General features: G+C 45.6%; 1 protein-coding gene across 1 annotated transcript in view; it reads right to left on the reverse strand.

The window, feature by feature from the left end:
* The window catches only part of LOC142312872 (uncharacterized), a 284,606-nt gene that overhangs the window by 211,443 nt on the left and 54,806 nt on the right, over positions 1–18,357 (reverse strand). Inside the window, exon 7 of the mRNA XM_075351857.1 lies at positions 5,685–6,672. Coding sequence (XP_075207972.1) covers positions 5,685–6,672 — 988 coding nt within the window. The remainder of the gene's footprint in view (positions 1–5,684; positions 6,673–18,357) is intronic.

Raw genomic sequence — 18,357 nt, forward strand, 5'->3', positions numbered from 1 at the left:
CTTCTTTTGTTTTATAGAAATGAAGTCTAGCCAGGACATCTTTAGGCAGAGCTGGATCTATGCCTTTGGATTTAGGGACTCTATGAATCCTGTCCACTATTAGGTCTCTGGTGTCCCATCCAGGGAGTATAAGCTGCAGAAACTTGTGGAAGTATTCCTGGAGGTCTTTATCTGCTACTGATGAGGGAATCCCTCTGATTTTTAGGTTATTTCTTCGGGATCTGTCCTCTATATCACTGATTTTAAGTTTTAGTGTCTCCACCTCCTTTTCCAAAGCTGTGTTAGCATCTATCAGATTGTTATGTGATGTTGCAAGTTCAGCCATTTTAGTTTCTACATGCTCTGTGCGATCACCCAGAGACCTGATCTCTTCCTTCAGCTCTCTTACTATTTCTCTGAGATCAGCCTGCTCTCACTGTCAGTGCCGGCTCCTGCTCGGTGCACATTTAGCTGCAGCACACATCGGGTTAATTAACCCGATGTGTCCTGCAGCTACATGTGCACAGAGCAGGAGCCGGCACTGACAGTGAGAGCGGCGGAGGCTGGTAACGAAGGTAAATATCGGGTAACCAAGGACAGGGCTTCTTGGTTACCCGATGTTTACTGTGGTTACCAGCCTCCGCAGAAGCCTGCTCCTGCTGCCTGCACATTTAGTTGTTGCTGTCTCGCTGTCACACACAGCGATCTGTGCTTCACAGCGGGACAGCAACAACTAAAAAATGGCCCAGGACATTCAGCAACAACCAACGACCTCACAGCAGGGGCCAGGTTGTTGCTGGATGTCACACACAGCAACATCGCTAGCAACGTCACAAAAGTTGTTCGTTAGCAGCGATGTTGCTAGCGATGTTGCTTAAGGTCCAGTCACACTAAGCAACTTACCAGCGATCCCAACAACGATAGGGATCGCTGGTAAGTTGCTAGGAGGTTGCTGGTGAGATGTCACACTGCGACGCTCCAGCGATCCCACCAGCAACCTGACCTGGCAGGGATCGCTGGAGCGTCGCTACACGAGTTGCTGGTGAGCTCACCAGCAACCAGTGACCAGCCCCCAGCGCCGCGTGGAAGATGCTGCGCTTGGTAACTAAGGTAAATATCGGGTAACCAACCCGATATTTACCTTGGTTACCAGCGCACGGAGCTACACGTGCAGAGAGCAGGGAGCAGCGCACACTGAGCGCTGGCTCCCTGCTCTCCTAGTTACAGCACACATCGGGTTAATTACCCGATGTGTGCTGCAGCTACATGTGCACAGAGCAGGGAGCAGCGCACAATGCTTAGCGCTGGCTCCCTGCTCTCCTAGTTACAGCACACATCGGGTTAATTACCTGATGTGTGCTGCAGCTAAATGTGCACAGAGCAGGGAGCAGCGCACAATGCTTAGCGCTGGCTCCCTGCTCTCCTAGCTACAGCACACATCGGGTTAATTAACCCGATGTGTCCTGCAGCTACATGTGCACAGAGCAGGAGCCGGCACTGACAGTGAGAGCGGCGGAGGCTGGTAACAAAGGTAAATATCGGGTAACCAAGGACAGGGCTTCTTGGTTACCCGATGTTTACATTGGTTACCAGCCTCCGCAGAAGCCGGCTCCTGCTGCCTGCACATTTAGTTGTTGCTGTCTCGCTGTCACACACAGCGATCTGTGCTTCACAGCGGGACAGCAACAACTAAAAAATGGTCCAGGACATTCAGCAACAACCAGCGACCTCACAGCAGGGGCCAGGTTGTTGCTGGATGTCACACACAGCAACATCGCTAGCAACATCACAAACGTTGTTCGTTAGTAGCGATGTTGCTAGCGATGTTGCTTAGTGTGATGGGGCCTTTAGTGTGAAGGGGCCTTTAGGCATCACTGGGGGCTGGGGTTACTCACACCTCCTGTAGCTGGTAATCCTGTTATCTGTGAGCTGATAAGAGCCGGTTTATCCTGCTGTCAGCACAGAGCTCTCCTTCAAGCAGCCATCGCCATCAGCGTGCAGGCCACGCCCCCCTCTCCCACTCTTGACACATTGATAGCAACACCGCAGAAGAAATGCTAGCACAGGCTTCCAGTATCCGTTGTTTCAGATGCTGCACATCTTGTATCTTCACAGCATAGACCATTGCCTTCAAATGACCCCAAAGATAAAAGTCTAAGGGGGTCAGATCGGGAGACCTTGGTGGCCATTCCACCGGCCCATGATGACCAATCCACTTTTCAGGACACTGTTCATGTAGGAATGCTCGGACCTGACACCCATAATGTGAAGGCAATTATCTATGCTGTGAAGATACAAGATGTAAATTGTAAATAACTAATGAACAAATAAAGTTACATTTAAACCAAGCACACTATTGTTTTTCTTCTGAAATTCTCAATAAGTTTGATGTGTTACATGACCCTCTTCCCATTGGAAAAAATAAAGTTGGATCCAAAATGGCCGACTTCAAAATGGCCACCATGGTCACCACCCATCTTGTAAAGTTTCTCCTCTGCCATATACTAATGAGCCACAAACAGGAAGTTGATATCCCCAACCATTCCCATTTTATTTAGGTGTATCCATATAAATTGCCCACCCTGCAGATCCAAACAAAAGCATATGAGTTATATAACCAGATGTTTATTAGTGATTGGTAACAAGTAGAGCTGAGCGGACTCCCTGCTCATTTTCTTAGAAAATCTGGATCCGGGCCGAAATCCGGTACCCATATGGGAACCAGAATCCGGGGATTAAAATTGTTGTAGGAAGGGATGGAGGGATAGGAGCACGTGGTGTACTCACCCATGCTCCGTGTCATGACGGCAAGCTGCTTCCAGGTCGTGCATTCACTTCTGGAGCTGCGTGGGTCTAGATTGTGCACTAAAAGTATGTATGGGCTCCTTTTAGGTATGACGTAATTTGTCACGAGAGGGGGTGCGTGTTCAAAATGCAGTCCACAATGTGTCCTGCTCTGCTCAGCCCGAGTATCCTGCTTCATGAAGCAAAATGAAATACATGAAAAATGGTATTGCAAAAGATTAGAGATTACCTTGTTGTTGGTTTTCGGGCTCATTTGCATTTATCAACGCATTTGCTAAACATCTCTACTATTTTCAAATATTCATAGCAGTTTTGCAATACCATTTTTCATGTATTTTATTTTTTCCAGATGGCTAAATGTTTTTTTCATTATTCACAGTATCCCTATAGCAGTAATGCTTTACCATTTTTCATGTTTATATTTTTAGTGGTTAGTGTGCAGCATAGTATCTGTATTAGTCATGTATTTTTAAGCTAGCACCTAATTCACACACATATGTGTTCCAGTCAGTCTTTTTTCTGATTACTATTTCACTATATACACAGAAGATGGTTCATTTTATTACTAAAGATGATCGAATACTTCGATTATTCGGCTTCGTGAAAATTTTCCGAATACCTCGCCACTATTCGACTATTCGCGAATATTCAATGCGCAATGTAAGTCTATGGGAAACCCGAATAACAACTATTCGGGCTTCCCATAGACTTACATTGCGCATCAAATAGTCGAAGACCGGCGAGGTATTTGGAAAATATTCGCGAAGCCGAATAATCGAAGTATTTATTACGTCAGTTCATGCTTTGTGAGGGAATTCGAAAAACCATACTGTATTAGGGAGACTCGTGAGGGCATCACACAGTTTTGGGGGTCAGAGTGGCAGTCTCATACTGTACTGGGATACATCATGCAGTAAGAGGACCACTATTGGGTCATCACACTATTCTGTGGGAAACTGTTGTGGCTTAAACTGTATAGGGGAGCACTGGGGTGTCCTAATACTGCATTGTGGGGCACTATAAGAGCATCATACTGCACAATGCCATGGTGAGCATCATACTGTTCATCTTGGGACTATAAAAACAGCAAACAGTGTGGGAATTCACTGTGACAACATCAAACTGTGAGGGACATCTGTGGAGGAGTCATATTGTGTGTATCAAACTATATGGACTCCATAAAAAGGGTATAGCAGTGGGTGTAGACATTAAGAGGCATAATTATGGGCACTATGTTTGCATGCATGTTACAATTCATTTTCCTCTCCCATCTTTAAAAGTTGGGACAAATAAATTTTGGTAACTGAGAATATGCATCAATATTTTTAGGGGGAGATGAGATGGGGGTACCCAGTTTGGACATTTGCTCTAGGTCTCTTTGTCTTATCTGATTAATAGGCCATATATTTAATTACTTGAGACTAGCTGAGCGTTGGTTGGCAACTGTCTTAATCAAGTATAGGAGAGAATCAGCAAAGCAAAGGTACTAAAGTTGTGGTCACAATTAAAAATTAACTTTTAATATTTAAATTTTTAAAAAGAGAATTTATACCACACACCATAAATGGTTGTAAAACCAACCAACTAATTAGAGCTAATGTTCAAGCTCCTATCATTACCCAGTCAAGGACACTGTGTAGCCAGTAGTGATGGTTCTACTGGAATAGCACCAATTGAGACAATTGTCCCATATGTAACATATAGATTAATAATCCATAGCATAGACAAACATTTAAGCGGGTGTAAACCCACTGTAATAACGATGTTAGAGACTAAAAGATGTTATTGTCTCCAAAATATTATACAAAAGCTGCAATCTGCAGCGATCAGTAACCAACAATATGGTCAATTGAAGCAAAAACTTGTTTTTAGTTGTCCAGTAGCAGGGGGGGGCACCAATCCGCCTCACAATACCCCTTAGCTGGCAACAGTCTGACCTGATGTTTTCTTAGACCTCCCAATTGTCCCATATGTTACATATGGGACAATTGTCTCAATTGGTGCTATTCCAGTAGAACCATCACTACTGGCTACACAGTGTCCTTGACTGGGTAATGATAGGAGCTTGAACATTAGCTCTAATTAGTTGGTTGGTTTTACAACCATTTATGGTGTGTGGTATAAATTCTCTTTTTAAAAATTTAAATATTAAAAGTTAATTTTTAATTGTGACCACAACTTTAGTACCTTTGCTTTGCTGATTCTCTGATTAACTGGTAGGCAACGACACATCCTGTTCCTTAATCAAGTATAGCAGCGTGTCTCCATGGCCAGTGGAAAATGACAGGAAAGTAGCAGTACCTGACAACCTATTTAAAGGGAATGAGTGAACAGGTTATTGCTACGTTATCGGAGAGCAGCATAATGTAGAGACAGAAATCTGGATTACAGCGAGGTGTCACTTACTCAGCTGTTTACTGTTATTTTGATAAAATCTGTGTTTTTTTTCTGCTGCAGATCTAGCAGTTAAACAGAGCTCATGAATACGGTGGACTAGCTGGCAGCGTGTTAATCCACTGCTGATTAACCAGTGATTTTATCAAAACAACATCAAGCAGCCCAGTAAGTGACATTGCTGGCATCAGGATCTCTGCCCCCTACGTTATGGGGCCCTCAGATTAGGTGGCAAAAACTTGGTGATAGATTCCCTTTAAGCTGCAGATATACGGTATATATAAATGTTAGTATATCATGGTGTTATTTAGGTAATAATTGAATTTTAGTAATTTTCTTTCTAATAACCATTCAGTGCTTTAAATAGTTTTCCTGTTCTCTTGTAGACATGTGATGTTACTTGACTATCACTTGGATGTTTTATAGTAATATATTGTCAATAAAAATTATTTAAATAATTTTTCTCGACAATATATTGCTATAGAAAAAACAAAGAATATGGCTACTTCACTGTGTGAGTTTTCTGATGTCTAGAAAGATTTGCTTTCCTACTAAAACATTTCCCACATTCTGAACATGAAAATGGCTTCTCCGCTGTGTGAGTTCTCTGATGCTTAACAAGACGTGATTTGTCAATAAAGCATTTTCCACACCTTGAACATGAAAAAGGCCTTTCCCCTGTGTGAATTCTGTAATGTGCAACTAAACTTGATTTGTGCCGAAGTAACTTCCCACATTCTGAACATGAAAATGGTTTCTCCCTTGTGTGAACTCGCTGATGTGAAAGAAGAAGTCGTTTAGAAGTAAAACATTTCTCACATTCTGAACATGAAAATGGTTTCTCTGATGTGTGACTTATTTGATGTGCAAGAAGATGTGATTTGTCTGGAAAACATTTATCACATTCGGAACATGAATATGGCTTCTCTCCTGTGTGAGTTTTCTGATGTCTAACAAGATATGATTGACAAGTAAAACTCTTCTCACATTCTGAACATGAAAAAATATTTTCTCCTGTGTGAATTTTCTGATGTTTAACAAGACTTGCTTTCCAAATAAAGTGTTTACCACATTTTGGACATGAAAATGGCTTCTCCCCAGAGTGAGTTCTCTGATGTGTAACAAGTTTGGATTTCTCTCTATAACTTTTCCCACATTCGGAACATGCAAATGGATTCACCCCTGTGTGAATCCTCTGATGTATAACAAGATTTGTTTTCCGATTAAAACATTTCCCACATTCTGAACATGAAAATGGCTTCTGCCCTGTGTGAATTCTCTGATGTGTAACAAGATTTTTTTTTTTAAGAAAGTACTTCCCACATTCTGGACATGAAAATGGCTTTTCCCCAGCGTGGACTCTCTGATGTGTAACAAGCCTGGATTTCGCTCTATATTTTTTCCCACATTCAGAACATGAAAATGGCTTCTCCCCTGTGTGATTTCTTTGATGTGTAACAAGATGTGATTTCTCTGTAAAACATTCCTCGCATTCTAGACATGAAAATGGTTTCTCCTGTATGTGAGCTATTTGATGTTCATCAGCCTTTCTGTGACTCTTAATCTGCATATCAATCTTTGAAGAAGAAAGGACCAGTTGAAAAGCATCAGATGACAGATTTCTTCTGAGATTTCTTCTGAGAAGGACTGGAGATATAACTGGACTAATACTGTGCTCTTCACATAAATCTGGTGTGATACCAGATTTAATTCCTGAAAAATCTGAAGGTATCATATGTCCATCTAAGCTCCTGGTACAGTCATCATCTGCCGAGGATAAAACGGATTTTATTATATTTCAGTAACATTGCTTGTATAGTATATTATTCATATTACTATAATTTTTTCAATTTATTTTTTAGAACAAATCTCTATACACTGGGTATGAAAAGTATTCAGACCCCTTTAAATTTTTCACTCTTTGTTTCATTGCAGCCATTTGGTAAATTCAAAAAAGTTCATTTTTTTTCTCATGAATGTACACTCTGCCCCCCATCTTGACAGAAAAAAAAAAACCAGAAATGTAGACATTTTTTAAAACAAGAAAAACTGAAATTTCACATATTCATAATTATTCAGACCCTTTGCTCAGACACTCATATTTAAGTCACATGCTGTCCATTTCCTCGTGTTCCTCCTCAAGATGATTCTACTCCTTCATTAGAGTCCAGCTGTGTTTAATTAAACTGATAGGACTTGAGTTGGAAAGGCACACACCTGTCTATATAAGGCCCGTTTCACATGTCAGTGAAAAACAGTGACGTTTTTCACTGGTGTGTAAAACACACACATGTCCCTGCGTGTGCCGTGAATCACGGCACACGTGGGTTGTCTAAGTGCAATCCGGGCTCCGTTATCCGTGGCCCGTGATTGCATTTAGAAATCAACTCACCTGCGCCTGCTCCCACTGTCCATGGTGCTGATCGCTCCCGCGACGCAGAATCCGGCCGGCGCTGACCCCCGCAGCAGCTGCTTCCGGGTCGGCTGTGTCGCGCATAATGAATATGCGCGACAGTAATCAGCCGGCTTAGAAGCAGCAGGAAGGACGGGCTGCAGAGGACATCGCTGGACGCCGGGTGAGTTAAAATGTTTATTATTTTAAAAGCACGTTTTTTCTGGCACGTGTTTCACGGACCACACCACTGCGTGGTCTGTGGAACATCAGTGATGCCAGAAAAAAATGGACATGTCTCCGTGCAGCAATCACGCACATGCGGGTATGCTGCACGGAGACACGTGCAGTGAAAAATCACTGACGTGTGAGCAGACCCATTCATTATAATGGGTCTGCGTATGTCAGTGATTCTGGTACGTTTAAAAAAAAAAAAAAAAAAAGCACAAACCTACCAGAATCACTGACGTGTGAAAGGGGCCTAAGACCTCACAGCTCACAGTGCATATCACACCAAATGAGAATCAGGTGGTCAAAGGAACTGGCCAAGGAGCTCAGAGACAGAATTGTGGCAAGGCACATATCCGGCCAAGGTTACAAAAGAATTTCTGCAGTACTCAAGGTTCCCAAGAACACAGTGGCCTCCATAATCCTTAAATGGAAGATGTTTGGGACCACCAGAACTCTTTCTAGACTCTGTGACCATTGTTGACTGGCCCAACCAGAGCCCTGACCTAAACCTAATTGAACATCTCTGCAGAGACCTGAAAATGGCTGTCCACCCACATTCACCATCCAACCTAACAGAACTTGAGAGGAGATGCAAAGAAGAGTGACAGAGGATCCCCAAATCCAGGTGTGAAGAAGGGAATTTTGTTTACTTACCGTAAATTCCTTTTCTTCTAGCTCCAATTGGGAGACCCAGACAATTGGGTGTATAGCTATTGCCTCCGGAGGCCACACAAAGTATTACACTTAAAAGTGTAAGGCCCCTCCCCTTCTGGCTATACACCCCCAGTGGGATCACTGGCTCACCAGTTTTAGTGCCAAAGCAAGAAGGAGGAAAGCCAATAACTGGTTTAAAGACCAATTCAATCCGAGGAAACATCGGAGAACTGAACCATACCACATGAACAACATGTGTACCCGAAAAAACAGAAAAACCCCGAGAAAACAGGGCGGGTGCTGGGTCTCCCAATTGGAGCTAGAAGAAAAGGAATTTACGGTAAGTAAACAAAATTCCCTTCTTCTTTTTCGCTCCTAATTGGGAGACCCAGACAATTGGGACGTCCAAAAGCAGTCCCTGGGTGGGTAAAAGAATACCTCGTGATAGGGCCGTCAAACAGCCCTTTCCTACAGGTGGGCAATCGCCGCCTGAAGGACTTATCTACCTAGGCTGGCGTCTGCCGAAGCGTAGGTATGCACCTGAAAATGCTTGGTAAAAGTAGGCAGACTCAATCAGGTAGGTGCCTGACACACCTGCTGAGCCGTAGCCTGGTGCCGTAATGCCCAGGATGCACCCACGGCTCTGGTAGAATGGGCCTTCAGCCTTGAGAGAACCAGAAGCCCAGTAGAACTGTAGGTTTCAAGAATTGGTTCCTCGATCCCCCGAGCCAGGGTGGATTCAGAAGCTTGCGACTGTTTACGCCGACCAGCGACAAGGACAAAGAGTGCATCCGGGTGGCGCAGGAGCGCCATGCGGGAAGTAGAACCTGAGTGCTCTCACCAGAACCAACAGATGCAAATCCTTCTGAAATTGATGGACTGGACGAGGACACAAAGAAGGTGAGGTGATATCCTGATTGATATGAAAGTGGGATACCACCTTAGGGAGAAATTCCGGAATCGGACGCAGAACTACCCTGTCCTGGTGAAGGACCAGGAAGGGAGATTTGTATGAGAGCGTTGCTAGCTCGGAAACTTTCCTAAGAGACGAGACCGTTACTAGAAGGCCACTTCCCGAGAAAAGCGGGAAGGGAGACCTCTTTCAAAGGCTCGAAAGGCGGCATCTGGAGAGCAATTAGAACCTTGTTCAGATCCCAGGGCTCTAACGGCCGCCTGTACGGAGTGCTGAGAAGACAAACTCCCCGTAGGAACGTGCGTACCTGAGGAAGTCGTCTCTGAAAAAATACAGATAGCGCTGAGACTTGTCCCTAAAGGGAACTGAGCGACAACCCTTTTTCCAACCTAGATTGCAGGAAGGAAGGAAACATAGACGATGCAACCGGCCAGGGAGAAACACCCTGCGCCGAGCACCGAGATAAGAATATCTTCCACGTCCTGTGGTCAATCTTGGCGGACGTTGGTATGCTAGCCTGTCTCATGGTGGCAACCACGTCCTGAGGTAATCCTGACGACACTAGGTTCCAGGACTCAAAGCCACACCATCAGGTTGAGGGCCGTAGAATTCAAATGGAAGAATGGCCCTTGAGACAGCCAGTCTGATTGGTCTGGTAGTGCCCCCGGTTAGCCTACCGTGAGGCACCACAGAACCGGGAACCACAACATCCTCGGCCAATCTGTAGCGACGAGGATGGCGCGGCCGCAGTCGGTCCTGATCTAACGCAGCACTCTGGGCAACAATGCCAGAGGTGGCACATAAGGTAGCTGGAACTGCGACCAATGCTGAACTAAGGCGTCTGCCGCCAGAGCTCGATGATTGTGAAACCGTGCCATGAAGCTGGCACATTGTTGTTGTGCCGTGACGCCATTAGATCGACGTCCGGCCTCTGTCAGCGGCGCCAGATCTCCTGAAACCCGTCCGGGTGAAGAGACCATACCCTTTCGGCCACACCCCGGCGACTTAGGAAGTCAGCTTCCTAGTTTTCCACGCCTGGGATGTGAACTGTAGATATGGTGGATGCCGTGTCTTCCACCCACATCAGAACCTGCCGGACTTCCTGGAAGGCTTGCCGGTTGCGCGTTCTTCCTTGGTGGTTGATGTATGCCACCGCTGTGGAGTTGTCCGACTGAAGTCGGATTTGCTTGCTTTCCAGCTGCTGTTGGAAGGTTTGTAGGGCAAGATACACTGCTCTGTGTTCAAGAACATTGATCTGAAGGGTGGACTCTTGCTGAGTCCACGTACCCTGAGCGCTGTGGTGGAGAAAAACTGCTCCCCACCCTGATAGACTCGCGTCTGTCGTAACTATCGCCCAGGATGGGGATAGGAAGGACCTTCTTTTTGACCATGAGGTGGGAAGAAGCCACCACCGTAGAGATTCCTTGGCCGCCTGAGAAAGAAAGACGACTCTGTTGAGGGAGGTCGACTCCCCGTCCCATTGGCGGAGAATGTCACATTGTAGTGGACGCAGATGAAAACTGCGCGAAAAGAACTGCCTCTATTGCTACCATCTTACGTAGGAAGTGCATGAGGCGTCTTAATGTGTGCGACTGGTTCTTAAAGAAGAGATTGCAGCCCGTAGTGAATGCTGTTTGTCTAGCGGAAGCTTCACTATCGCTGAGAGAGTATGAAACTCCATGCCTAGATATGTTAGCGATAGGGTCGGGGTCGGATCTGACTTTAAAAAGTTGATGATCCACCCAAAACTCTAGAGAGTCTCCAGCGCAACGTTCGGGCAGTGTCGGCATGTTTCCTAAGAGAGTGCCTTGACAAGTAGATCGCCTAAATATGGGATCACAGAGTGACCCTGAGAGTGCAGGACTGTGACTACTGCTGCCCTGACCTTGGCGAAGACCAGTGGGACTGTCGCTAGCCGGAAGGTAGAGCTACGAACAGAAGGTGTTCGTCTCCTATAACGAAGCGTAGAAACGCTAGTGCTCTGGATCAATCGGCACGTGTGGATAAGCATCTTTGATGCCTAATGATGCTAGGAAATCTCCTTGGGACATTGAGGCGATGACATGGCGGAGGGATTCCATCCGGAACCGCCTGGTGTCCACGAGCTTGCTGAGCAGTTTTAGATCCAGAACGGGACGGAACGGCCCGTTCTTATAGGCACCGCAAATAATTTGGGGTAAAAACCGTGACCTTGTTCCTGAAGAGGAACGGGGGTCATCACTCTTTCTGCCTATAGAGTGCACCCTGTTTGCAGAAGAGCAGCGGCTCGGCCGGGAGGTGGAGAAGTTCTGAAGAATCGAGTTGGAGGACGAGAAGTGAGCTCTATCCTGTACCCGTGAGACAGAATGTCTCACACCCAACGGTCATTGACCTATGGCAGCTAAATATCGCCAAGGCGGGAGAGCCTGCTACCGACCGAGGATGCGGAGAGAGGAGGCCGCAAGTCATGAGGAAGCCGCCTTGGAAGCGGGTTTTCAGACTGTCTCCTTTTTTGGGCGTGACTGAGCCCGCCAAGAATCTGAGCTCCTCTGATCCTTTTGAGTCCACATTGGACGAGGAAAAATGGGACCTGCCCGAGCCTCGAAAAGACCGAAACCCCGACTGCCTCCTGCTCTGTTGGGGTTTGTTGTGCCCGGGCTGAGGAAAGGATGAATCCTTACCCCTGGACTGTTTAATGGTTACATCCAAACGCTCACCAAACAGTCGGTCAGCAGAAAAAGGCAACTGGTTAAGCACCCTTTTTTGGAAGCAGAATCTGCCTTCCATTCACTTAACGAGCAGACTAGGCTCTGCTTAAAAACACGGAGTAGCGGAGGCTACTGCCGTACGGTTCGCAGAGTCTAGGGCAACCTGAATCGCGTAAGAAACAAATGCAGACATTTGAGAGGTTAAGGATGCCACCTGCGGCACAGATGTACGTGTAACCGTGTCAATCTGTGTAAGACAAGCTGAAATAGCTTGGAGTGCCCCAAGGGCGAGAATGCTGGAGCCAACGGTGCGCCGACAGCCACATAGATGGATTTAGACCAGAGATCCATCTGTCTGTCAGTGGCATCTTTAAGTGCAGCTCCATCTCCCACTGCAACTATGGATCTAGCTACAAGCCTGGAGATTGGAGGATGCCGCTTGGGACACTGGGTCCAGTCCTTGACCACGTCAGGGGGCAGGGATAACGTGTATCCTAAGCCGTTTGGAGAAGCGCATATCTGGATAAGTGTGGTGTTCCTGGACTGCCTGAAGCTGACTCCTCCACTGGAGGAGCTGGGTGAGAAATAACCAACATTCTATTGAATGACGCTATAAGATTATTCACTATGGCGTCACCATTAGGTGTATCCAGATTGAGAGCGGTCTCAGGATCAGAATCCTGAGCCGCTACTTCCGCCTCATTACACAGAGAGTCCTTCTGCTAGGACCCTGATGAAACCGAGGGCCGCTCATAGTGAGCCCGCTTAGGCTGTCTGGGACTGACGGCTGTGCAGAGCCGTGACTCTGGGATGCATGTGACATTCCCGGAGCTGTTAGTTGTTCACACTGAGGGGGGCCATGGATCAATGATTCAACAGTGCCCATGTTGTGAGAGACATGTCCGGACTGCTAGGCTTCTAGTATCATAGCCATAGTCTCAGAAAATCTGTCAGTAAATACTGCAGACACCGTCCTCATCCTCTGGCCATTAGCAGAGACTCCGGCTGAGTTGGATATAATGGGGGTCTATGTAACCTGCCGGCCGTATAGCCGTACATGCTGTACCGGCTGCATAGAAAAACATGTGGTTCTGCACCTTTGTTGTACACAGAGAATATGCTGATAACTCCTCCGCACAATCCAGGAGGGTATATACAACGTGCGACCAAACAGTGCAATGTATATAGTACAAGCATATCTATAAGTGCACTTCTGCACTAGTGGGGTTAGCACCACAGGTGCTGCTTAACGCCTGTTGCAGCGATTGTGTGACTATCAGAATGCCAGGGTCTTCCACACTTGTCTCTGTATCGTACAGAAACTGACACTAATGGCTGCCGGCGTCCTGTGTAGACAAGGAAGCCGTGGGCGTGCCTGAGAAGTGCGGGAATCCGGTTTCACAGTGCACACAGTGAGAGGGGTGGAGTATGCAAAACATACTCCAGCTCTCAGCGCTGCTGTGCTATGCAGCGTCACGCCCCTACCCTGACTGTCAGGCCTGTGGGCGGTAACGAAGGGAGACTAGGCCCAGAAGCCGGGGACTCGAGTTAATAAGCGCGGCCGGCATATCAGTGCTGGCCGGCGCGGAAGTCCCCGGCGCACCACAAATCCCAGCGGCGCCTTAAATAAAAACGGCAGCGGCGGATAGCGCGGTAGTCACCCAATACACTAACACACCCAGCAACGCTGTGGTGTGCGATGGCACTAGTGCGGACAGCGCCGCTGTCCCTGGCGCACTAACACACCCAGCAGTGCTGCCGTGTGTCTGCGCGGTCCCCACAGGGACACCGAGTACCTCCATGTAGCAGGGCCATGTCCCTGAAGATACTCCGCTCCAAGTCCAGCAGATACCAGGGGCTGTGGATGGAGCACGGTCTCTGTGCCTGGAGACCGATAGAATCCCACTTCACCCAGAGCCCTGTAAAAAGGGATGGGGAAGGAAGCAGCATGTGGGCTCCAGCCTCCGTACCCGCAATGGGTACCTCAACCTTAACAAACACCTCCGACATGAAGTGGGGTGAGAAGGGAGCATGCTGGGAGCCCTGTATGGGCCCTCTTTTCTTCCATCCGACATAGTCAGCAGCTGCTGCTGACTAAACAGTGGAGCTATGCGTGGATGTGTTGCCTCCTTCGCACAAAGCACAAAACTGGTGAGCCAGTGATCCCACTGGGGGTGTATAGCCAGAAGGGGAGGGGCCTTACACTTTTAAGTGTAATACTTTGTGTGGCCTCCGGAGGCAATAGCTATACACCCAATTGTCTGGGTCTCCCAATTAGGAGCGAAAAAGAAAAACTTGTTGCATCATTGCCAAGAAGACTCATGGCTGTACTAGCTAAAAAGGGTGGGTCTACTCAATACTGAGCAAAGAGTTTAATACTTATGACCATGTGATATTTCAGTTTTTCTTGATTAAAAACATTTGCAAAAAATTTTAACATTTCTGTTTTTTTTTCTGTTAAGATGGGGTGCAGAGTGTACATTAATGAGAAAAAAAAAATGAACTTTTTTGAATTTACCAAATGGCTGAAATAAAACAAAGAGTGAAAGATTTAAAGGGGTTTGAATACTTTCCATACCCAAAGTAAAGTGTAAGTCAATTCAGATATCATTTGAAACAAGTGAACAAAAAGTAAAGACTAAAGGGCACTTTACACGCTGCGATATTGGTACCGATATCGCTAGCGATCGTCCAGTCGGTTGTGCGTCACGGGCAAATCGCCGTCCATTGCGCACAACATCGCTTACACCCGTCACATGGACTTACCTTCCCTGCGACGTCGCTGTGGCCGGCGAATTGCCGCCTTTATAAGGGGGCGGTTTGTGCGGCGTCACAGCGACGTCACATGGCAGCCGTCCAATAGCAGGGGAGGGGCGGAGATGAGCGGCCGGAACATGCCGCCCACCTCCTTCCTTCCTCACTGCCGGTGAATGCAGGTAAGGAGATGTTCGTCGTTCCTGCGGTGTCACACATAGCGATGTGTGATGCCGCAGCATGCCCCACCAACGATATTATGAAAAGGAGCGACTTGTCAACGATCAACGATTTTTGACGTTTTTGCGATCGTTGATCGTCGCTCCTTGGTGTCACATGCTGCGATGTTGCTAACGACGCCGGATGTGCGTCACTAACAACGTGACCCCGACAATATATAGTTAGCGATGTCGCAGCATATAAAACACCCTTAATAGATTATAATTGTAGGTCAATTGTGTGCTTTCAATTTTTCACTACTGTTGAAGTTGTTTTGTACATAGACTCTTGTATTCACTGTGCCTGCCACCAATAATTTTCCAGTAACATATTCAGTAGAGTCTCATAAAAGGGCTGTAAGTCAGTGCTATTAGGTGGTATCTGTGTCATACACTCCCTGACAGTAACATGCAATTTCACACAAGGTACATGGGAGGAGCAGTATGGTGTCTACAAATACACTTTGATTTTGGGAACAAGTTTAGGGTTTTCTACATTTTATTGTTAAAAGGGAAGGTGTCGTCCAAAAAAAAAAAAAAAAGAATTCAATAACTGAAAAAATGTAAGGTATTAATGTTTTAATGTTTTGTTTAAATATTATTTTTGTCTTTAATTGAGCAAAATATAAAAAAAAAAATTAAAAGTTTGATATTTTCCACTTAAACACTAGGGGGAGCAGCTGCTGAAATCCGTCTGTAGAACTAGCTCACATTACAGCTGCAGTAAAAGTGGGCAGAATCTGCTCTCATGTATGGGATGTCACAGCTCCCCCTCCCAATCTGAGTGTTTCCAAAAAGATAAGAGAGAATGAAGTTTAGGATCACAGTGCGGAGCCATTTTGAAGGTGAACAGAAAGTGATCCTATTATGTCTAAAGTCTCACCAAGGACAGCTGCATAGTGCTCCCCACATAGCGCTCTGCACGCCCCGTACCAGCAATTCTTTGCCACAGACACGCACGCTCGCAATGCTCTGTCGCACGCACGCATACACATGTATACCGCTCCTCCAGTATACTGCGCCTCACTGACCTGAGGAGCAGAGGCCAGAGGTGAGCACACGGGAGCGGGGGGGAGCGGTGGCGGGGGGAGGAGCGGCGGCGAGGGGGACAGAGGGTAGCGGCGGTGAACTGGCACTGGTACTCACACATCCATCCCGGCGGGTGACAGGGGGAAAGTGCAGCACACAGCATACACTGTGAGCTCCACAAAGTTGGCGGTGGTCTCAATCCTCTGCTGTGATGTGGACAGCCCAGGGGGCTTGTCCAGGTCACAGTAGAAAGCAGACAGAGTGCAGAAGATAGGAGACAGTTGTTGGGCTGCGACCCATGCAAAGGCGCTGCCGTATTTGAGATGAGTAACTGTTGTTACTCACAGCAAATACAGCATGGCAGCCCCCAGTACTTCAGTAAAATTAGAATTAAATAAAAACTAAATAAACAGTGAATTTAATTTTGTATTACAAATACTTGATTTCATAATCACTATTATTAATATAAAAATAAAAAAACGCGACACCTTCCCTTTAATGGTTGTAAGTAGATATGGGCGAGCACTAAAATGCTCGTTATTCAAGGCGAGCAGGTCTGAAAGGGCTCAACTCGAGTAACTAGTATTACGGAAGTCAATGATTGGGCAGTTCGGCTTTCTGCCCACATACAGCCAGCCATATACAAAGCATTTCCGGAAGAAGCCAGGGTGTTATATTTTTTTTTCTTGACACACTACATCCAAAAATTTTCTGTTTAGCTCCTAGGTGGGAGAGCCATTCGGACACTGCAAATTGCTTGCAACGGGGTGTAGGCTCCCATCATTCAGTGAAAGGAGCCGGGTCTTTGTGTTCTCGTTTCACGGACGACACATCCGAGCACCTGCAATACTCTGGTAATCCCCGCACATGTCTGCTGATCTGATCAGCAGATGTGTGGCTAACAGGTGTGGGTGGATCAGAGATCCACTCGCCCCTGCTAACCACTTAGATTGCACTGTCAAACTCTGTTTGCCGCCACCATCGGTGGCCCCGTGACGCTATCACATGGCGCTGATGTGTTACCAGGACAGCGCGGGGTCAGATGATAAACCCTGACACTGTAATGAGTCACTTTCTATGAGAGCTGGAAAAGGGCTGGCACTCACAGGAACACTGCATTTCTCCTGATCAGAGCAATACTGCAGCATCACTCTGATAAGGAAAAAAGATTGCAGTGTGCAGTCATAAAGTCTACTGGAGGGGGTTAGTAAAATTTAAAAAAAAAAAAAAAAAAAAAAAAAAAAAAAAAAAACTTAAAAAAATTGAAATCACCCTCCTTTTGCCCCACTGAAAAAAAAACAAAAAGAAAATAAAAAACAATACACATATTTGGTATTGCCCCATTCAGAAATGCCCATCTATCAAAATACAAAATCAATTAATCTGATCGGTAGAGGGCATAGCAAGAAAGAAATTCCGAACACCAAAATTACGGGGTTTTTTGGTTGCTGCAACATTGTATTAAAATGCAATAACAGGCATTAAAAAAAATTGCATCTAAACAAAAATGGTATAATTAAAATTGTCAGTGCAAGATGGAAAAAGTAAGCAGTCACTGAGCCTCAGATCCTGAAAAATGAGAACACTACAGGTCTCGGAAAGTAGTGACAAAAGCGCAATTTTGGGGGGGGGGGGGGTACAAACTTCAGAATTTTTTTTCACTACTTAGATAAAAAGTATACATGTTTGGTATCTATGAACTTGTACTGATGTGAAGCATCATACCGACACATCAGTCTTACCATATAGTGAACATGGTGGAAAGAAGAAAAACAAAAACCATTGTAAAAATCACTTTTTTTACAATTTCTCCACAATTAGAAAAAAAAAAAAAAAGATCCCATTTTTTAGTATATTATATGGTTAAATGAATAGTGTCATTTAATAGTACAACTCGACCCGCAAAAAAAATAAGCTCTCATATGGCTATATAGATGAAAAATAAAAAAAAAGTTATAGCTATGAAAGAAGGGGAGGAAAAAATGAAAATAAAATCACCCGGGGTGAAAGGGTTAAATCTTTAAAAGTAAAATTCACTTAAAAAGATATTGTTTGAATATATTCTAAAAAAATAATTAAAAAAAATCATCTAATTCTACAACCAATAAATTAATAGATTCTATGGCTTCTCTGCATTTAATGGTTACTACTCACCTGTTTGGTTATCTGTGGGAATCTCCTCTTTACACCGGTCATCACCCCTCACATATGTCTCTGTAGTATTAATAGGGGTCAGATCTTCACCCTGAAAATAATATTGGAAAAGTCACAGACAGATGGAGAAGTTTAGTGAAATGATTT

Source organism: Anomaloglossus baeobatrachus, chromosome 5 (genome assembly GCF_048569485.1).
Source record: "Anomaloglossus baeobatrachus isolate aAnoBae1 chromosome 5, aAnoBae1.hap1, whole genome shotgun sequence".
NCBI classification, from domain to species: domain Eukaryota; kingdom Metazoa; phylum Chordata; class Amphibia; order Anura; family Aromobatidae; genus Anomaloglossus; species Anomaloglossus baeobatrachus.